The sequence below is a fragment of the Diabrotica undecimpunctata genome, chromosome 1 (genome assembly GCF_040954645.1).
Source record: "Diabrotica undecimpunctata isolate CICGRU chromosome 1, icDiaUnde3, whole genome shotgun sequence".
Classification (NCBI taxonomy): domain Eukaryota; kingdom Metazoa; phylum Arthropoda; class Insecta; order Coleoptera; family Chrysomelidae; genus Diabrotica; species Diabrotica undecimpunctata.
Window position 1 is genome coordinate 160,356,575 of NC_092803.1, and position 24,249 is coordinate 160,380,823.

General features: G+C 31.2%; 1 protein-coding gene across 1 annotated transcript in view; it reads right to left on the reverse strand.

Moving 5' to 3' along the window:
- Positions 1-238: 238 nt before the first annotated feature.
- The window catches only part of bma (SCY1-like protein bma), a 405,563-nt gene continuing 381,552 nt past the window's right edge, over positions 239-24,249 (reverse strand). The window contains exon 16 of the mRNA XM_072524851.1: positions 239-481. Coding sequence (XP_072380952.1) covers positions 239-481 — 243 coding nt within the window. The remainder of the gene's footprint in view (positions 482-24,249) is intronic.

Here is a 24,249-nt window from a genome sequence, read left to right on the forward strand (position 1 = left end):
TTTTTTTTAATTCATTTTAACATTAATAATTTTTAACTGTCATGCACGTGGCATCTGTAACTAATTTTAATAAATAACATTTTCTCTGGATATCATAAACAAATAATATATTATTCTAAAGCAATTTGTTTCGCTTCTCCATCCAAACGCACTTACTAAATGTCATGGGTCATGGGATTGTGATTTTTTTTTTATTTTGAAATTTTCATCAAAAATGTTCGTTCATACGTACGTACGTTCAGCTAAATGTTATATTCAATGAGGGGCATTTCCTAACAGAGCTACTAGACATTGTTCTGCTGTTGATTGGTTGTTGTGACGAGGAGGTGAGTCTTACCATGCCTGAGCCCAGCTGCTGCAGCAGGCCCTGGGAGCCCTGTGAGCCCCCCAGCACGGCGGAAGGCCTTCTAGAGCGGATGCTCTGCATACTGCTGCTGAGAAGGAACGGGACGCTGCTGCTCGTATTTGGCATCGAACCTCCCTGAAAAACAGCGGCGTCACAAGATTAGACCAAATAGGTGTTCATAAAATATCAAAAATATTGAGAAATAATTTAAGTATTAAATTATACATGTCACAGAGCGCACAACAATTTCTCAATATTTTTTGTTATTCAAAACAAAAAGTAACTATATTACAAAATTAATAATAAATAAGTGTTTTATACACTTTTAAAACAAATCAGATATTTTGGCCATATTCTTAACCAAAATATTTAAATATTATTTTCTTTTATTATTTTTTATTACTCTTAAGTTTCCAGAGAAATACTATAATTTCAGAGATCTTAAAAACATAAAGAAATAAATCTTTAAATAAATATTATCTTATATTAGAAATTTTTACGTGAATACTTGTTATATTTAAGGATTTTATACCAATTTGCTTTTATTTAAAATTTACTTCATATTTTATAAGAAAACAAGTGAAAATTTGTCAGTTCTTGAAAGATCTTGGTTTCTTTGTTTTGAGTAATATGAACCCTAAACATATTGAAATATTTATGAAAAACATCAATACACACACTAAGCTATATATTGTAATATTTATTATATAAATTAAAAATTCTTTAGAAAGTTAAATTTTAAAGATTGGAAAAATCATTACTATTTAAATGGGTATAAGCTACAATTAATGGTTGAAGTAAGTTTATTGCAGTTTCAATTTCCACTTTAGAAATCTTTGTCAAAATACAAACATTAGTAAATTAAACAAATTTTGATTTTTTTCCTTGGTGAAAAATTCTTCTAATAATTGTTGCATTCCTGGGACGACTTTACTTGTAAGATACTTCATTCGATTACATGAAATCAACTTTAACTTGAGAATATCTGTCAGAAAAAATCATAGCATGTATTTCGTCTTTAAAAAGACAACAACATGTTATGATGACAATAAATTTCTCCTGTTGGCTATTCAATAGTAAATTATGAGGGAAAAACCAGAAACAAAAAATAAAATTTGTTTAAATCCGTAAAATAGTTTTGAAACACAATTCAGATTTCTACCTTAATCTGAGCCTTTTAAAAATAGCAAGGCAAAACAGACGTTGATAAAGATGTTCATAGAGACATGGGGAATCTGAAATTTGCATTCCATTACATGTCTCCTTAACTAAGCAGAAATCCTTAGCGAATTGGTTTCTTGTACTCATACAGAGTAGATCCGAATAAAATGAAAAAGACAGTCAAGATTTGATTTCACGTACAAAGTGTCTATGTTTCTGTTTATACGTATTTCGCCCTAATAGGGCTCGTCAGAACTTTCATAGGCTTTCTCAACGTGAAAAATAAATATTTTCTGTTTTTAAGAAGCAACACTAAAATGGCTTCGATATGGACGCAATAGCGACATCTGATAATAAATCCGTAAAATAGTTTCGAAACACAATTCAGATTTCTGCCTTAATCTAAGCCTTCTAAAAATTGCAAGGCAAAACAGACATAAACCAGCAACAAAAAAATGATTTAAACATATTGAGGAATGTTGGATCTTATAGTCATATAGTTATAGAAACTCGAGACATGATATTTATATGTAGGTTACATGATTTTAACTTGACTGACATCACATAATAATAATTAATAGTAATAAAGATAATAACCTGTGGGAGTTTTTTGTTAGTTTTTCAATTAGGCCCCCTGCGGGTGGGATTACTCTCTGGATAATCTTAGTATCGATGCCCAAAGGTAGCAGAATTATCTGCTGTGGGACAGATCTGGAGCCGGCGCTGGACGTGACAGCATGCAGGACGTCGGTGGCAGGGTGTTGAGGAGGCAGGCTCCTGTCATACAATCAGCTACAGCCCAACAAAGACAACAATCACAAGCGAGTCAAAAAACAAGCAGAGTTTCACTCGCTGAAGGTGCTGTGTTGGAATATCAGCCGGCGCTCACTTAAGCGGGACGACAGAGGCAGTGCATGGAATGTACTATACCCATAAATGAAAATATTTTGCGCTTGTATTATAAGCTGACAAACCTCAATCAAGGAACGGTGGGCTATCGATAAAATCTGTATGCCGAATTTTGCAGAGAGTATCCAGAAATGCAAGTATCTGAACAACGAGTAGCAGATCAATACCGGGCAATTATCAAAAATTATCTCATCACAGAGACTAGACGCAATTTCATCAAAAGCGAAGTCGAACGGGAGATTCATAAAATAAAAGAGCAGATTCCTGATCTGGTTATAAAAGAAACTCAACATAATAATGCATAGCAGGAGAACAATGAGTTGAGCGACAGCTTGGTTAACAAAATAACACGCGTCGTACAAGAGTTTAATAAAACAAACCCACTTATCAGACCACTGCTACCAAGAGTAAACTCTTGTAAGAAACTAGGTGTACTGTTACAAATTGTGAACACTGAAGTCGTGCCCAATTATGTCGTAGAAGCCCATATATTGAAATATATGCACACGCTGATTGACTGTGAAACAGATAACAGAGTTGCACCTTGGAAAAAATGGCTGTTAAGGAAAATTGAATCATTACGTAGGGACATTGGTCAAATCACGGAATATGTTCGAGGAACAACAAGTGGAAAAGACATCAGAAGAGCTGAAGAAATAATGCTGACCACCGCAAAACACAATATGGTCCAGAATACAATACAGCACAATAGTGCCTTTTTCTTCTTCTTTGTCTTCTTCTTTACAAGCAATTCTGCTTGTTCGTTGGTGGATTAATACATTTATGAAAAGTTGTCACTTCAAATTTAGCGTGGTTATCCGATACTTCTTTTGCCGATTGGTGACTTATCGCTTGCTATTTAGACGACACGGGTCTCCTTCATTCTGCTTATGTGGTTATTAATTTTTTTTTATTTTGTGTACATTAATTTATACACTGTACGGTACATTTTCTTCTAATGTCTTTACTTCTCTTTCCGTATTTCTATAGTTATATCTCTCAGCGTATTTTCTATAATTATTTTCAGTACTCTTATCTGTTTTGTTTCCAGTAGCCTTTGCATTGTGGCTGTATCGGGTCTTGTTTATGAGGCATATGTCATTATTGGTCTTAAACAGGCTTTATAAATTCTTGACTTTATCTCAGTGTTAATGTGTCGCCATATAGTATTATTAAAGCATCCTTCCAGTCTTTTTTCTTTTTGTACTTGATCTTCTACTCCTTTGTCCAGGTATCCATAGCTGTACAATATAATTCCCAGGTATATTATTTCCATTACTTGTTCAATACTGATCCATTAATTTCTATATTAGATCTGACTGGTTCTTTTCTGACAACTATTGTTTTAGTTTTCTGAGATAAAATTGTCATATTAAATTCTTTTACGCTTATGTTAAATCTGTGGACCAGTCTTTGCAGACTATCTTCATCTTGGGCTATCAATATTGCGTCGTCGGCGTAACAGATTTTTTTTTCTTTTGTTTCCCATTCTGTATCCTCTTCTTTTGTTAAAGCTTTTGATGATTTCATCCATAATTAAATTGAAGATCATGGGGCTCAATAAATCGAGTTATCTTATTTCGCTGCCTATTTCTATAGGTTCTGTAAGTTTTCCATCTATTCTGACTTCCATTTTGTTATTTTGGTAGATGTTTTCGATAGTTTTTATAATGTTTAGGGGAACTTCTCTATTATACAGAAGATGAATTACATCTTTGAGTCTTATTCTGTCAAACGCTTTCTTTAAGTCGATTAGACACAGAAATGCTGGTCTATTATACTGTAGTGATTCTTAGTAATTTGTTTTATAACGAATATTGCATCTGTACACGATCTTCGACTACGATAACCCTGTTATTTATCTGATAAACTCTTATTTATTAGCACTTGTAAAATTTTAGTTGTAAGTTTTAGGGTAGTATTTAACAAGTTTATACCTCTGTAGTTTTCTGGCGTTTTTTATCTCCTTTTTTAAATAGTAGAATTAGTTTGCTTGTTCCTTATTCTTCCGGTAGTTTATTGTATTTTATAATTTTTTAAATTAATTTGGTTAATTTTTCTGTCATTATTGTACGGCGCAGCTTCTGTTGTAACTCAGGCACTATTGTGCCTGGATACATTAAAACAAAAGGTCTCCGTTTATTTGGGCCCACTAAAGCGATATAGAATCAGTAACAAACGACAATCCAACAATACGCTTTTGGAAGATGCCGAGCAAACGTTCTATCGGAAAGTGCTTATCAGCATTAATTAATAAACAAAAGCTGGGTCTGAGTGAACATCTCTATAAGACCATGTAGAAAGCTGTACTACTCCTGACGTACGTGATATGTACGAACATTTTTGTGAGATACTCCAGCATACCAAGTCACCTAGACCTAATAGCAGAAACTCCAGGTAAACAATTTGATACCATTTTACCAATTCAAAGTTCGGAAAAACTACTCTTAAATGCAGTAATGCCACAGAGTCGTCAATAAAATAAAAATCAGTCTGGAAAGCAAGAACTGTGTACCTCAATATTTTTTGACATACAACAAGCTTTTAACAAAATTTAACATACCAGGTTGTGGTAAAAATGTTAAACAAATATTTAATTTCGACAAATGTAGGTCGATGGAATCATAAAACGTGATTTCATCATAAGCTACACCAAAGACACTGAAGTTTAAAAGTTTGCTAGGAATTGCAAATCTTCCCTTAATGAATTAGCAAAGCACAACAAAGTGATTGTGTTATGAAGTTCATATAGACATTGTTGGTAAACATATTGATAATTTCAACGATAAAGATGAAAAATACGTTGAAAGCTTATCTTAGACAGCATCATGTTTTTCTTTGTTGAAAATTTGAAGTAAATAGATATAAAATATTTGAAACATATTTTATCACAATCATATGTTTTATAATACGAATAAATGCAAACCGTGTAGAAATATAAAGCAAATGTTTAAAGCAATCAAGGAGTATTTATAAACCAGTAGCTGTGACAAAATCGACAAAACAAAAACAGGCAGGTCATTTCGAGGCATTGAGCATGAAATTGAAATTGTCCCCAAAACTAATTTTGCATAATCTGGGTCTAAATGTGGTGTAATCCGTTTATCAATCAAATAAAATCATGTCCGCATAACAAGTTTATATTTAAAATTGTTTGGAAGCTTATGGGATAGTTAAATCATGTGAAATTAAAAACAGAATATTGTAAATTTTTTAGAGTAAAGTTTTTAGAGTATATGCTATATGGAGCGGGCTTTACAGTAAGAATATATTAATAAAGTTTTTAAGGTATACATTATATATGAAGCAGGCCTTACAGTAGAGATTTTGGCATGTACAAAAAAAAAAGTAAGCGGGTATGTTGGCTCAATCATGGATAGAATAATGCTGATAGAGAAGTAGTCAGTCATCAAACGTTGGAAAAATATTTGAAAAAAAACTAAATCTCAATAAAAAGACCTTTACCAATGTAACTAAAATTATACTGAAATGATGGCATCTCCTAAGATAAAATATTCCGCAGACAAACATAGCCATAGAGTTGGTAGTGTCCTCCGGAGGCGTGACAGCCGTGCCGGAGGCATCAAGGAATTTGGATATCGGTCAAAATACTTGGGAATTCCAAGGTTGGCCAAATCCAAATTTCTAATTGATTCGATGCAGGGAAATTCCACTTTCGCTACGTAAAACAAAGGATTTGTTTTACATAAAAGCAGGTAGATTTTCTCTCATCGATCAGTCGAGCTTGCCTCTTCTACTGTAGACCTAGTCGGTGCTATTATTGTACCTACTAAGTTATTGTTTTATTTCTGATTTCCTATATACCATTTTTATTTTAGCATTATTGTATATTCAGACCTTTTCAGGTTAGAATATTACATTGATTTATATTTGTTCATGTACTGATTGTTTGATTGTTTATTTTTCTTGTATTTTGAGTCTAAGTTGTTCTTCCGTAAGTTAAGAACACTTAGAAATATTTATCTTGCTTTTTCTATTTTATATTTTGATTTGTACTTTGTCTAAGTAGTTCTTTCCGGTAAGTCAAAGAACTCTTAGAAATATTTCTCTGAATATTTGACTTGTTATTTTAATTGTTTGCCTAAGCCGTTCTTTTCCGGTAAGTCAAAAGAACACTTAGAAATATTTTCATAATCATTGTTACATTATTATTTCCGATATTTCATCTAAGATATTTTCTTCCTTAAGTTAAGAAAATACTTAATACATTTGTCTCTTTCACTTTCTATTTTATGCTAAGTTGTTTCTTCCATAAGTCAAGAAACACTTAGCAATATTTCCACATCTTTTCTATATTTGATTTGTCTTATTTCCTATTATAAGTCGTTCTTCCGTAAGTCAAGAAACACTTATTTGTGCAGTTATTTTACTATATTTGATTCTTTTGTTTATTTTCTGTTCTAAGTTGTTTCTTCCGTAAGTCAAGAAACACTTAGACATATTTCTTTAATCTGTTTCATTTTTGCATTTCTCGTTTTATATTTTGAGTATTTTATTTTTCCACTCTAAGTCGTTTCTTCCGTAAGTCAAGAAACACTTAGAAATATTTCCATATTTTACTCTCACATTTACATATTTCATTTATCTATATTTCTGTCCTAAGTTGTTTCTTAAGTCAAGGAACACTTAGAAACATTTTTCTTTGCATTATATTTTTATACCATTTAGTTTACTTGTTTACTAAGTTATTCCTTCCGTAAGTCAAGGAATACTTAGATCATTTTTACCTATCTGTTTTCCATTTTTGCTCTGTTACTTTGTAACTGTTCCTTGGAACCGTTACCTATAACAGATATTTGTCACTGGAACTGTTATTTATAACAGCGGTGGTATTTAACCTTTCTACCAGCGACAAACCAAAGATGGTGAATACCCGATCCAATTCCGGGGATAGGAAGAAGCCCGAAGAGCCGGCGATGGGTCCTACAGGCCCAAATGCCCCCTCTCGGCAACAGTAGATGCGCTTTAAGGTAGGAGAGTATAAACTGCTTACACTTCAGTGACGAGTGGAAATGGCAAAGGGAGAAAAAAACTAGGTTAAAGATACAAATTTTGGTATGTAGGGAAAAGTAGACAAGTCGCTATATTTCTTTCTACTACATACTCGTTCATGAATTAATTGCTGGTGTAAGCAATCCCCCACTAACTGACCAACGGCTTTAGACAAATAATTTAAGTTTTTTTGTCCTGGGATTAAAAAATTGACCCCTAAGGTGGATAAACTCATATGTGGTCAACGACATAAAAATGTAGAAGACAACGGAAAACCACTACTTTAAAGATCGTAAAATTTTCCTAGAAAAATAACCAATTAACATACAGTCAATCACGTAATTCCTAGTCCGCGACGGACCTTTATTGATCAAGGGGTGCTAAGAATCCCTGCGAGGAGGAGCCACCCGAGATTGACAAATAAGTATATAGAGAACAAATCCTTTTTAAATTTTGGGATATGGAATGTGAGGAGCTCGTTCAAGCAAAGAAATATGCACAACACGACTAACGAAATGAACAAACTGAACCTAAAAATATTAAGCATAAGCGAAATGTGCTGGCTTGGTTCCGGTATAACATTGGTCATGGATAAAACGTACGTACGTAGCTGATCTAATTATCTGTAGGACAATTTAAATAGGCGTTGTAAATTTTGTTCCCTTTTCAGATAGAATGCTGTTATTACAAGTACAGGGTAAGATTAGTAAAATTAGAAATACAGTAAACATTAATATGGTGCAAGGATATGCTCCAATGGCAGATAAATCAAAAGCTGAAACAGAACATTTTTATGAACAACTTAAACAACTTTTACAATACAGCGGGAACGAAGAAATTACAATAATATTGGGCGATTTACCTGCGAGGATTAAAAAAGAGTGAGTGAGAAATATAATACCTAATTATAGTTTGAAAATAAGAAATATTAGAGGCACAGATTGACTAAATTTTTTCAAGAAGAAAACCTGGCGATTATGAATACATGGTTTTGATTACCACCACGTAGGCTGTATATCCGGAGGTTACAGGATAATAAACAAAATTGCATTCAAAATTAGATCAACTAGCAGATGTCCCATCAAACCATATACTCCTTCAATAAAAAATAAAACTGAGGGTAAAAAAGATAATCATGGAACATAGAAAAAAATACAAAATTAAAAACCTAGATAAATTCAGAGAAATCATAAATTAATAAGGAACAAAATAAAAGAGGCTAAACAAAAGCAGATGATGAAAACATTCATTGGAATGGAGGGATTATAGACAAAACATGATTATTAGAATTTACATAAAAGGTAGAGAATTATCTGAAAAATTACGGACAAACACACCTAACCGATTTAATGATAAAAACCATAAACCTATTAATAACCCAGTTAAAATAAAACAAGTATGGACTAAATATATTGAAGATCTTTTTATAGGCACGAAAACGGAATCAATACAAATTGACAACGATGAAGCTTCAATAATATTGAAATTGAAATTACTGAAGTAAAACATGTTATAAGCAACTTAAAATCTAGCAGAGCCCCTGGGCCAGATCAAGTTGACATCAAGCTAATTAAACTTAAAGGTGAAGACGATTTAAGTGCAATAACTATACTCTTTAACAACATATACAAATCTGGTGCGGTACCTACAGAATGACTACTATCAACCCTTTTTTCACAACATTCATTATGACGACGATACAGTCACCATCGCTGACAGTGAGAAAGACCTGTGGATACTACTAAACATAATCTGCAATATTGAGGAACAGTTTGGTTTAACAATAAACAAAAAAAAACCATGGTTATTAGTAAGAGGGGTGAAGTCATAAAAAGGATCCCCATAAATACTATAGATATTGAAAAGTAGACAGTAAACAAAATGAAATACTTAGGAGTCTGGATTACTAAAGATCAAATTCCGAAATCAGAAATTCGATCAAGAATAGAGCAATTAAGAGCAGCGTTTTTGAAGATAAGGAATTTTACTATGTAACAATAAAAGATGAAATTTTTATTATATTGCAGCTCATGGAAACATATAGGTATAAAGAAACAAATACTCTTATGGCGTACATTGATCTTAAGAAAGCATACGACAGAGTTCTTTTAAAGATTCTGTCGTGGGGACTCAATAAGAAAAAAATCTATGGTGAATATGTGAAAATTGTAAGCTACATACTATATCAGTGAGTATGAATTATTGTTAGGGCATATGTGGGAGAGAGTGATAAATTTTATGTAAAAGTCATATGAATCAAACTGACAAAACAACAAATTTTTCTTAAGAAATTGAAAAAATCTTACTAAAACTACTTATCCTTTCCAGGAACAGTATACCAAGAATAAAAAACTTCTTCTTCTTCTCATGGCGCCGTCTCCTTTCGAAGGTTGGCGATCCAAATGTCAGTTGTAGTTTTGGAAACTGCTCCCCGAAAGATTTCTGCGGCTAAGCGGTCGAACCATCTCCTCAGGTCTTTCAGCCACGAGTTCTGGCGTTATTCTACTGATCATTTCCCCTTTACTTTTCCTTCCAGTATAACTTGTAGTAATTCGTATCTTTCGCCTCTCAATATATGACCCAAGTATTGTATTTTCCTCTTTTTGATTATTTTTAGTAATTCTTTTTGTTTACACATGCGACGAAGTACCTCAACATTAGTAACTCTTTGTACCCATGGAATTCTCAACATTCGTCTGTATATATATATATATATATATATATATATATATATATATATAATATGCCTTTGAGATATATATATATATATATATATATATATATATATATATATATATATATATATATCTCAAAGGCATCTATTCTTTCCTCTATTTCAGAGTCCATTATCCAACTTATACAATAAGATAGAAAAACCGTAACATCTGATCATTCGGATTCTAAGCTGCAGACTAAGGTCTGGTCTTGTAAAAAATGTTTTAACCCAGATACTCCTACTGTCCGTTAAAACATACGCTTTACAAATTCCTGTATTATTCGACTTTTACTATTATTTACTAGATGTCACAACGTAGCCTGCTTTTTAAATATGCATCAGTAATGGTTTGCATTTATCTGCAGTCGACGTTTAGCTAAGTAGGGTGTCGAAAATTTGCAATAAATATTAGCGCACGTGGTATATACAAAATGGATAAAAGAAAGTAAGTATTTTGAGGATACTATGGCATTATTTTTTCAGAAAGATTTAACATTTACTTTCGTTTTGGATTATATTTTACTATAGTTATTACTGTTATCAATATTTATTCTTTTTTCTGGGAAAAATAATGCTCAAAAACGACTGTATGTTATAACATACGGTAGGATAACATGCTACTCAGTCATAACATTTTGTAACTTTTTAGTTTGGTTTCGTCAATGGACGAAACCATTGACTCTCAATGAGTTATTAGATGAGATTGAACACCTAGATGATCCATCTTCATTACTTGATGGTATAATTGTCTTCCCTTCATCCGAAAAATATGATACCGACGAAGATTCCGGGGATGAAAACCACATTGACATAAATAACCTTCCAGGTAGTCAATTAGAAGTACAAGCTGAAGTTGTTTTTGATAGTGCACCGTTGGACGATGAAGGGCAGAATGAAATTATTATTTCGGGCCCAGAAGATACTACAATTGAAGATTCTGATAATGAAGATAACCTCTCGTTGTCTGTGTGTGTGTCTCGCTTTGGTGTAAGTGCTCCACAACCTAAACCGAAGAAAAAATGAGAGTATTCCTGGAAAAAACAAAATATTGATCCCAATTTTTCCGATTGTAAGCCAGTAAGTGCACCAAAAAATATTCTCACGCGTTTACAGTTATTTTCCCTTTTCATTGATGATGAAGTTGTGGACCTAATTACACATTTTAGTAATCTATATGCATCTCAACACAATCGCTCTGGAGATATCAATCAAAATGAAATTAGGTGTTTTGTTGAGATATTACTTCTAAGTGGATATTTCTCATTTCCTCGAAGGTCTATGTACTGGGAAAACAACGATGACGCAGGGTGTAAGTTGGTGTATTCGGCTATATCGCGAGATAGATTAAATTTTATTATGCAAAATATACATGATTCTAATAATATCGAATTACAAAAAGGCGATAAATTTGCTAAAATGAATAAAAATTTTCATATGTTTTGTCCATTTGAAGAAGATCCCAGTGTTGATGAAGCGATGGTCCCTTACTAGGGGTGGGAAAATGGATCACCTAGCATTCAGAAGATGCATAGCGTCAGGATTACTGGAAATGTATAAGAAAACAACTAAACGCGGACCGTCAAAAAAAGTCAATTTACACATTTTGAGTCAAGGTACGATAGATTAGACCATATCATCATTTATCAAGAAAAACAAACAAGGTGTTGTGTATGTCATAAGCAGGCAGCGTTCAGATGTAACAAGTGCGATGTTGCACTTCACCCTAAATCATGTTTTTTAGTTACCATAATAAAGAATAACTTTAATTTTTATACTTAGTTTCATCTATTGTATAATGAAATTATTGATCCTTAAGTAGCTTGAATTCCTACTGTTGGTTATAACATACGCCTGATAACTCAAAAACGGCCAACCTAAATGAAAAATTTTATTTGTAAAATTCGTATATAATTGAAGTAGAAAGCCATTTATAGAAGAATTTAATAAAAATTTTGAGATAAAAAGTTTTAGGAGTATCTGGGTTAATGCTAATAAATGCTTTCCTTGCTTATTCGATTGTTGATTGGATTTCTTTTTTTGGATTACACTGACTATTGATATTTGCTCCCAAATATTTTATGGAATTTACCTGTTCTATTATTTGACCCTTGACATACACATGTTTTATTGGTGTCTTTGAAAATACTAAAGTTTTAGTTTTGGAAACGTTTAGATGTAAACCGAACATTTCGCTGTGGTGAACTACCGCATTTATTATATTTTGTAGTTCTTGTGCGTTGCTTGCTATTAAGACGGTATCATCAGCATATCTGATATTGTCTATGCTGATTCCCTTAATCTTAATTCCGCCTTGGACCTCGTCTAATGCTTCTCTGAATATAGACTCCGAATACAAATTAAACAGTAGGTATGATAAGACGCAACCCTGTCTCACTCCTCGTTGGATTTGTATATCTTCGGAAAAAAAACTTACAAGAATGAATAAAAAGAAATGAGTACAAGCATGTAGACAACATAAAAATTTTAATATACTATCTATGTTCAATCCAAGTCTGCCTTATAAACGAGCACGTTATTAATTTTGCTTTAAATATACTAATAAGAACAATATCTTACATAGTATGTGTTATAAACAAATTTGCAAAACTCATTTTTTTAATACTGTCTTAGTTTTTAACTGAAATAAATTTTGAAGGCACAGTTTTATTAGACTTTTTAGCTTAATTAATAAATATTTCAATATGTGTTTTTTTTGTAAATAAGGTTTAATTTACCTTAAAAACGTTATTTAGGTTATTTTACCATAATTTTTTAATTTTTTTTAAACCTTTTACTTTGTTTTATTTTAATAAAGGTAAGTAAACCATGGTTGGTTCGTATTCGTATGTTTTTCATAAATATATAACAAATGTCTAACCAATTATCACGAAAAGCATAACTGTATAACAGACATAATTTATTTTTCTTCTAGTCAAACAAAGTATTTTAAACTTAAAATAAAACCGTCAATTTTATTTTAACCTAAATTCGTTATATAATGCAAATATTTCTTGACAAGTTGATGGCTGACAAAATCATCAAATATTTATTCGAAGCATTCACGTAAATCAGTTTTTAAATAGCTATAGACCTTCCTGGTAATTTTAATTATACATTATTGCACGATTGCTGTTTAAACACAGAACATTGTGGCCTAACAAGGATATTCGATATGCTCGTAGTGTTTTACTGAATAATATTAAGCTTTTAATTATAAATTAATCAATCAACTGGATTCGTGTTGAGGACGGACACTTGTAGAGTTATTACCGTATGAATTTAAATCGCAAAGTGATGAGATATTTGAATTTAAGTGAGGTTTCCATAACGTTATTATTTGTATTGTGAACATTCGTATAATGCCACTCCTGCTGAGAGTTATGTGAATACTCTCTTAAGATAACTAGACTACTAATTTTTTTTATATAAAACAAAAACTAAAATTAAATTAACAGATTTTCTTGGTAAATAAAGCCAAATTAGTATCGCTGTATCGTTAAATTCTCTCTCTTCTCTCGTTGTATCGTTAAATTAACTCTTAGTAGATAGGAAACCTCTTTAGTCTATTTTAACATTTGGTCCCACTTTTTGGGTAGGGGGTAATTTTTTGGTGGAGGCATATAATATAATGTCACGTTTTATGTCAAATTTCACGAATTTTATCAACTATGACATTTAATGTCACGTTTTATGCAACGTTTTATATCACTTTTGATATCATGTTTGATGTCATGTTTTATGTCACGTTTTTTAACCCGTATTATGCCACGTATTATGTCATTGTTTTTTCAAATGTCATGTATTATGTCAAATGACACGTTTTATGTCAAATAGCACGTTTTATGTCACCTTTTAAGACAAATATCATATTTTGTGTCACGTTTTATATCAAATGTCGTATTTTATATCAAATATTATGTCACTTTTTATGTAGATGTCACTTTTATGTCACTTTTTATGCAGAAATTACGTTTTATGTCGCATTTTATGTCAAGTCATGTTTTATGTTACGTTATATTCAAAATGTTACTTACTATGTCATGTTTTATGTCAAATGTCACGTATTATGTCATTAAAGTGTGTGTGGGGCCAACAACTTAAAATGACATCAAACGTGACGTAATAAGTGGCAACAAACGTGACATAAAACGTGATAATAAACGAGACATAAAACGTGACATGATCCGTAAAATAAAACGTGACATAAATCGTAAAATAAAACGTGACATAATACGTGACATACTACGTGACATAAAACGTGACATGAAACATAAAATAAAACATGACATCAAACACGACATTTGATATAAAACTAGAATTACTACTATTAGCACTATAATTCTAAAATAATCATCCACCAGATTGGAAAAATGTATTACTGGTATTTTTAAATTTTTAGTTAACTACTGTTTATTACTTAAATAATCTTTATAAAACTATTAAAGAATTAAATAAGTCAATTAAATAAACATGATGCATCACTGTAACTCTGTCAGAGACCTTAGAACAAAAGACTTGTGAACTATCTAACAACTATATTGGCACCACACGACGGCAACAATTTAAATAAAGCACAGAATATCCGAAGATTAGGAATCCAATAAGGAGTGCGACAAGGTTGCGTCTTATCACCGATATTATTTAATAGTTATACGGAGTCGACATTATTCAGAGAAGCATAGGAGGGGTCCAGGATGGAGTTAATGTCAACGAAACCAGCATAGACAAGATCAAGTACGCTGCTAATATCGTCCTAGTAAGAAGGTAGTTACAATACAACATTTAATAAATTTGGTAAAGCGACTAAATTTGGGAATATAAAATATATCTGCAGTTAATATAATCCAAAAAGATCTATTAAGCAAGGAAACTACTCGTAAATATCAAAACACTTTCTACAAGATCTGACCTTGATCTAGAGCTGGATGATCTGATGATAAAATTGTTCTATCTCTATTGATGTGAAAGTTGGACAATGGACTCTAAAACGGAAAATAGAAGATGCCTTTGGGATATATAAGTATATTATATATATATATATATATATATATATATATATACATATATATATATATATATATATATATATATATATATATATATATATATATATATATATATATATATATATATTCTATTCGTATATATATATACGAATAGAATTACTAACCACAAACTGTAAAAAAACGAAATATAATACTTGAGTAATGTGTTAAGAGGTGAAAGATATGAATTACTTCGAATCTGAAAGACCTGAGGAGAGTTCTGTTAATCCGCAGAAATCCGTTGTGCAGGAGTTTCCAAATGTCCAAAAGTTATTTACCCAGCTGTCACACTGGAAAGGGGATTAATTTTAACACTAAATAACCAAAAGAAATATGTCCAACTTTGAATTGAATTTAAACAAAGAATCAAACTATAGTCTATATTAATTAAAATTAATCTCTGAAATGCTTGTACGGGCATTTAAGATAAAAGAAAATCTGTCAATGTAAATCTTAGTTGTAGTATGGGGCTACAAATGCAAAACAAAGACAAATTTCTAGAGAGCATCACTAAGCATTTCTTATAAATTTTTTATTTTCTTCTTTGTTTATTTTTTAAAACTAAAAAATCACTTCCCATATAAGGAGTAAATCAATAATGACTTATGATTTTCCAGATACATACAAATTTTTAATTGTCTATTTTCAAGCTCTGCAAACCTTTCCCCTTTCCAAAACAGAATTATAATAAAAAGTAATAATTAGAATTGTTAAAAAAAGTTTCTAAATGGATATTGTTTGACTTTAAGATTTCAATCTCTAAAATGAGCTTGCGGATCAACGATGGGACAAAAGTTTTTGTTTGCGCTTTTCAAAAAGAAAACTTTTTATCGATTGGTAAAGTTTGTAACTCGACAAACGAAGGACTTGTTGTGTTTTTAAATCAATTTTTAAGAATGCCTCATAAGAATAATTAAATGTTTTGCTCTTAACTAATTAAATTTTACATTTTGAAAGCTTAAAATAAAAATTTATAGAAATGAGAAGACTCTCAAAATGTTATAATAATGTCTAGTGCAATTATCGGTAAATTGTTTTTTCTTCATTCTTATACGGTGACCGTATAAGTCGTTTCTGCCTTACTTATTTTACTACATCTTACTACTCACATTGCGCTTTTTATAATTCGTTTGTATTTGTTCTACTTGGAGATACATGACTATTACTTCAATTAATTATGCGAAAAAATTTGGGATAATTGAGAGGTATTGAGAGAAAAAATATATTCTAGTTCGAAAAAATCAGGAACAGGTTTATTGTAAAGTCTTCTTAACTATTCTGCAGCAAAAACCTCAAGTTTGGTCATGGTGATAGCCAAACTATATGGCAGATATAACATAAGAAAGAAATCATATATTCCTAAATCTTTCTTTTTGTATCCTCATGTTTCCTGAACTCAAAAATTCTTTAAGGTGTTTTATCTGTATATATTATTCATATCGGTTAAGTTATTCGTATTAGTTATGTGTAAGGTATAATTGTCAGTATAATTCTTTTATATTCTCTTGCAATTTAAAGAAAACCGACAGGTAAATCAATCAAGTTAGTAAAAAATAAACCTTTTTTAGCCACAACTGTATAGACGGGTTCGACAGTTAAAATGTGTAGCATGAGATATTACAAAAAGACTCCCATGTAATTTCTCTCCAATTTTTTTCCAATTATTTAGGTTAACTATTTTTAAATATATATCAAAACTAAAAATTCATTATTTTGCTGATAACTTAAAATTTGTTAGATATGAGATATGCTAAATTAAAATCGGTTACGCAAAAGTTATTACAAAATGAAAAACAAAATCGCTGTTTTTAAATATCGTTAAGACCTTCTTCAATATTTATTAAAATGTAAATGTGCCTGAAATAAAGCGTTTTATTTTATTTGAATTTCGTTAAAAAGATAGGCCAGATTGGTTAAATATCTTTTGGGAAATTTAATTTGTTTTTTTTTAAGGGGCTAATAATTTCTATGAAAACAATAATTTGACTGAATAAATGTCAATATTCATGGGCTTATTTTCTTTGCAAAGACGTATACTAATTACCTATGAAAAAAGTTTAAAAAAAAAATACGTATATGTACACAGATTGATTTAAGCACTTTTCAGAAAGTAAGGATTATGCTTTGTCCTTAATCAAGCAAAACTCGTGGGTATAGTGGATTGAACGTTACCGTCAACTCTGACTCAGAGTATAACGTGGATCAGCACAATCGAATATTTTGATTGCGAGTGCGTTTGGCGCTTCCGCTGGACTGAAGTGGACGCGAGTATAAGTCTGCGTGCGATCGAATTCGCGTATTTCATTTTCTGTTAGTAATAATAATTTTTCTTTTACAGACGTCCGCCGGGGAATCCACTCTCGCGGGATCCAGGCGGGGATATAGAATATATTTTATTTTTATTTTTGTACATACGTTAGAATTAAAAGATTTATTTTTATTTCAACCTGTGTTTTACTGAGTCTGTCGCCTCGAAAGAGCTACCCGTCACATCGTTTTGTGTATTCTGTCATCACCCATGTCTCGCATGTATATCATACTATTGGTCTGATAATAGGTTTGTAGCCGTTTCAATATCGTTCTCTAATTCAACTGCTCGTCTGTTTACCCTAGCTCTTGCCTGTGTTAGTTTTTTTGTCTTTTGAATATTTATTTCTAGTCTAGTCTCCTCTGACCCTGTTTTTAATGATGAATATATTTCTGCCGCCCCTTTTGTTCTGCGAAACATGATGCTACTGTCATCAGCATAGGCAAAAATCTGTATTGAGTTATTTGTTAGGAGGTTACTTCTTCTTATATTTAGCTGTCTTATCACCTATTCATAAGTCAGATGGAATAGTACCAGTATCAGCCCAGATCCTTGTTGTAATCCTTTGTCTATTGAAAGTAGCCATTCCTTTATTTATCATAAAGATTCCCAGTGCGCTAATTGTGTACTCTGGAAGTTCTTGTTGACGAGTCCATTGTTGCTTTTACCAGTCAGATGTATTTTTGGGGGATGTTGAGGCCATGTAATATTTTATATACCTTTTGTCTATTAATTGAGTCGTAGGCCTGTTTGAAATCAATGAATAGGTTGTGAACGTCAATGTGTAGCATTTGCAAATTATGAATGTGTTGCTTGTGTGATTCCATTTCAAATAGGCAAAAGAAATAAAATTAGACTTACTCACAATCAATTTAATTTTACTACCAAAACAACCGGTTTCGCTTTCTACACTTTGCAAAGCATCTTCAGGTCAAACAGTACAAAGTAAATTAAACGATTCCGGTACATGAATTTTTAGATAATGATTGGTTGACAATTGATTGTGAGTAAGTCTAATTTTATTTCTTTTACCGATTTGCAAATTATTTAAAATATATATTGAAATATATTGAAATTTATTTGCTAAAGTATCGAAGAATAATTTCAGTGTATTTCTCTTTACTTTCGTACAAGTCAAAATACCCAAAATGTATTTTTAATCCTTTTTGCGTCGCGAGTTAATGTAAATACATTTTTAGAGTTTGTTTCTACCACGGACGAGTAATTCTTTGATATTTTTCTTTGATCGAAAGCCACTTGATACTGCGTTTGAAATAAACACCCATTTAGTGGTCGAGAAGGTTTTACCGGAAAGATAATTAGAACAATCTCGCTAAGATTGTTGTCGTGAGCGGTTGACTTTAGCGTTTGTCCAAATTTTTCTTCAAATTTGTAATATCTTCGTCCTTTTTCTTATGGGAAAATGAGTAGCAGTTCAATTAATAGTTAGTTAAAGTGAGTTTTGAAATTTTGCCATTGCATCCAGTTGTACCTATTGCTGTTTTGTATAAAGTTAAGCCATAGTGCCATTTCAACCTTTGTTTGTGGTCGTCATTCCAGACCATTGATGCACCCCAGTTCTTCCAGAAAGTCTAAGGTCTAGTGAGGTTCAGTTTACAAGTAAAAACAAATAGACATTTTTGTAATGATAATAATTGCTTTCATACAATTTAAAAATGTAATAATTAATATTGTAAATTTTATGGTGTGACCATAGCTGTCATATTATTCTGTTTCAAAATTTAATGTTTACATGATAGCTTAGTTTTATTATTTTTGATATTAGGTTTGCTTTGTTTTTTTTTAAGAAGCATAACCTCCATGCAGTAACAATTTTTTTGTAAGTTTCGTAGCATCTCTCACTGGTAAACAGAGTTTGTAAACAATTAAGACATAGTAAGTTTTCCTTCTTATTATTTTGGTATAAATCCTTGTAACTATTAATATAGTATCTTTGTATTGTCTATTTTTTGTAACTGTTTGTGGTGACACAACAATAAATATTTGATTTATTTCTTAAACCATTTTTATATTCATTTAAAAAAAAAGTTCCTTCAGTTTAAGCGACGTTGTATTATCTGCTGCGCAAATTGGTCGATGTAAAGTAGATGTCTTAGCTTGCAACAGAGAATAAGTTCCTAAATTAGCAACCTCTTTATCCAGTTGCTTACCTATGGGCATACGTCCTCTTCCCCCTTGATATCGCGGTAATGTTTTTCTGTCCACTTCACTGCGTGGATGGTGTTTTTGTGCCTTTTTGAGAAGTGTTCGTACTTTCCACTGAAAAGTATGATTTTTATCTGTTTTTGATCACTTTATAATACAAAATGGGTAGCTAAGCGTGAAACAGGCGTATATATTTAACGCCTTAAACAAATTTTTGCTTAACCAAAAAAACTCCTTAAACAAAGATATGACTGATTTAGCTGCTTTATTCTTCGCCTAAACTCAGAAGTCAGAAGTTAGTTCGGTTTTCATTAGATTATGGTCATTTTTTCGTGATTGCTTTACTCAGAGATATTTTTACATTATCATTTTCACCCATTGCTTCGATGTTTTGGCCATCTTGCACATCAAAACCTTCGGGCTAAATCTTTCCTCTAACTATAATTAATATACGGCACTTGTCTAGTCCAAAGTGCATACTACTATCATTTAAGAAAGTTTCTACAGTTTTTAGCACCTGATCAAGGTGGTTCCGAGTGGAAGCTATTAATTTCAAATCGTCCATATACAACAGATGATAAAGATTCGTCACAAAGTATACCTCAGTCAGTGAAGTTCAGTAGCCGAGATAATAGTGATAGTAGTTCATCTATAGAGTTCGTCGCTCTTCAGTTTTGATATTATTTTCACCAGGTATTTTAATGTGAATTTTAGTCTTTCCCACCGTCATTATATGTTTTAAAAAGGTCACGATATTAGTATGAACGGTATATATTTTCAATGTATAGATAAGCTATTGATGCGGCACTGAATCAAAGACCTTCTTGTAGTCAATGAAGGCAGTAAAAAGGTTCCTTTTTGGTGTATTCCGGGTTAGAAATGACTGAATTGATAATAAGTTGTTCTTTGCAACCCATAGAACCCGTAGCGCATCCTTTCTGTTAAGGCCCTATGATATTGTATAAAGCACAGTGTTGGTGGATACGCCGAGCTACACAGGATGTGACCAATTCATACAAAGTCGGAAGATAAGTAATTGAGTTACTTTGCTGGATCTTGTATGTTATTTTGATCCTTTGGTATTAGATAAGTGGTTACCTGTAAATGAAATGATCGTATTCTCTTGCGGATTAGAGATATCCTAATTATTCAATATTTGACAAACACTTATGAACACTCAAAATTGTCAGTTATAAAGCTCTTTGATGGTATTTGAGACTTCTTTAGTGGTAAAGGGTTCGTAAAGAATATTATTGTAATGCTGACAGTTGTTCGTTGTGTCTTCAATCCATCCAGCATTTTTGTTATGAGTAGCTGGCGTTGAAATTTGATTTCTTCAAAAATTGTGAATTTCTTTTTGGCTTGGGTATTTCTCTGGATGTTTAAAAAGTATATTGTCGCATTTTCGATTGTTGTGAATAAGCAGAGAGTATTTGTTTTAATGTGTCCAGGCAGTGTTGAGGTGTGTTGCATATAAACATACATATGCTATGTCAAATTTACATATAAGATATTTAAGAAGTTATAATTTATAATATATAATATATAATATAATATTATACAGGGTGGTCCTTAAGTAATTGTACAAACGAAAACCGTAAATTCTACACTTTAGAATATTACGATTTAGGCCAAATTGATTTAATAAAATGTTGATATTAAAAAAGATACAGGGTGTTAAAGTGGAAATTGAAAATTCTATTTTTCGCTATAACATTTACGTTTGTGAATATTTTTGGACAAAAATTTATATTTGGATGCTTTAAAGCAGGATAAATTATAATATTATACAAACTTTAATGTAACTGATAGAGGGCGCCACATATGCCACATATGTAGCATAGATTTGCGCTTAACTTTTTTACTCTTAGTTAGCTCTATTTATGTTAAAAAATATTAAAGATACATTATTTTTACAAGGAAAATGTATACTTGTTAGTAACCTCAAAATTTAACCGTTTTCGAGATATTACCATTTTATAAGTCAGTTGCTTAATAGCTCTTAGTTGCAATATTTGTGCAGTAAAGCACTGAATACCTGTAGATAAGCATAATTCACAGTTTATTCTTATTATAACAACTCAAAGATAATAATGTAACATTACAAAATTTTTGTTATGGCTGCTAAATGTCTTATTGAAGAAAATATTCTTCATCTTCTTCTTTAGGTGCCGTGTCCGTATTCAGACGTTGGCCGTCATCATGTTTACAATTTCCCTTTTCTATCGCTTCTCAAGTTTTTATACCTACTGGCGTTGTATTACTTTTTCCCTATTGTAAAATGCTGAAAACCCAAAGTATGTGGTTTATGTAAGATGGTACACCACCACATTCTAGAGAGAAGGCAGTGAGAACATACTTAAATATAACTGTTCTGAACGTTGGATTGCTCGTAGCAGTCATATTCCTTGGCAATGTGGTGAGATATTGATATAATTATTTAATTTATAAAAAATCCCAAAAGAATACTAATTATTCATTACGTAAATTGTTTACCCATTTTTATTAGGACAATTAGAAACTTAAACCCAGGTATTGAATAACACAGATGTGTCTTGTTTTATAATACTTTTGCTACCAATCTAAACTTAAAGACTCAGCATTTTTACAAAAACATCATCGTTGGCCTAATAACCGATATTATTATAAATATAGTAAACACACAGGTAATTTAGTTCAGCATAATATTAGTTCGTCAGTTAATCATAATAGACAATTTGTTAGAGATGTAATTAAAGTTATTCGTAAGCTGTAACGTAAATATATGAATAAGTAATGTCATCGATAGGTTATTCCGTGTTTATATAAGTAACCAATAAATCAGATACATCACAGTTTAATACATTATTTATTCTCTGCGACAAATAAGATGAAGTTCCATAATATACCATAAGGTTTGGAGATGTATCCAAAAGAATATATTAATCCATTATACATTATAGCCACCACGTAGCCCAGAATTTAATCCGCTTGATTTTGGTGTATGGGGCGTATTAAAACAACGTGTCTATAAGAATTCCATAAACAATCGCAACCAACTATGGGAAGAAATAAATACTGCAGCAGTTTCTTTAGAACCAATGATGCTATTTAATATGAGACGATCTTTTATGTAATATATTGACAAATAAATTAAAAAAAATGGTGGACATATCCAACACTTACTTTGACAAAAAGTTATCTTATTTAGTTTAACTATTAAATTAAGAAATTTTCTTAATTTGGTTTGTAAACAAAATGTTTTAATTATGACTTTAATTTAACATAAAACGTAAAATGTTTGATGCAAAATCCTATTATTCTGTTTTTGTCATTCTATTTTTCGTTACAAATACAGGTAACTCAAAGAGCAAAAAAGTTAAGTGCAAATTTATGCCACATATGTAGTATATGTGGCGCCCTCTATCAGCTACATCAAAGTGTGCATCAAATTATAATTTCTCATATTTCAAAGTACCCAGTTGTTAATTTTTATGCATAAATCTTTACAAACATGAAAGTTATAGCGAAAAATATAATTTTAAATTTGCACTTTAACACCCTGTATCTTTCTTAATATCAATATTTTATTAAAACAATTTAACTTAGGTCGTAATATTTTAAAGTGCACAATTTACGGTTTTCGTTTGTACAATTACTTAATAATTTTTTATACTAAAAAACTGTTCAAATTTAATAATTTGAACAGTATATGGAAAATTATGTATAAATAACAATTTAGTAGTGTTTATACATAACATATATTTAATATATTTATATTTTAAACAAATAAATAAAAAAATAACAGTAAACAGGCGACTTCAGAAAGATTTGTTTATCCCATACTCATTAGCTGCTTTGTTTTGGATAATTTTGCAATACATATATAATAAATCTTATTATGTTAATCTTCTATCCCAGTTTAAAAAAAGAAATAGCAAATTTGGTCCAGTGGAGCCTAAGATACGCCATTTTTTCCGACCGATCTATTTTGAAACTGTGTTGGATTTTTTAAAGAGCTCTGCTGACCCTTCAGACGCTGCCGTCACTCCTTTTACTCTAGTCGAAACACAAAGTACCCTCTTTTGCAACATTTCTGTCTATACAATTTTCAATCAATTTGTTTGCTAAAAGTTTTGTTAAAAACTTTTGACTTTTCTTATAAAATATTGATTAATTTCAGACCTTAATGTTGTTAATTAACGTAAGAGTAATTAAAAAAAAATAGCTAACTTGGCTTCTTAGGGACGTAGAACTTTTTTTCGTTTTTAAAAAGTTGTGTTTTATATCCAGTTTTCCGAATATTTTGCCATTTAATTTTAACTAAATTCTAAAAAGTTATTGTAAATATTTATAAGCTTAAAAAGTGCTATTTGTTATTAAAAAATTTTGTGTACATAAAATTATTTTCATTAAACTTAAGATCCTTTCAGTCCATATTACAATCCATAAATTATCTGGATCAACCTTAGAAATTAGTTCTTTTTTCAAAAAATATTATAAACAAAGTTTGGCAAAAACTATTTAACCAATCTGGCCCATCTTTTACACACAATTTAAACACAGTAAGACCCCCAAGTTCAGGTTCATTTAAGCAAATTTTAAT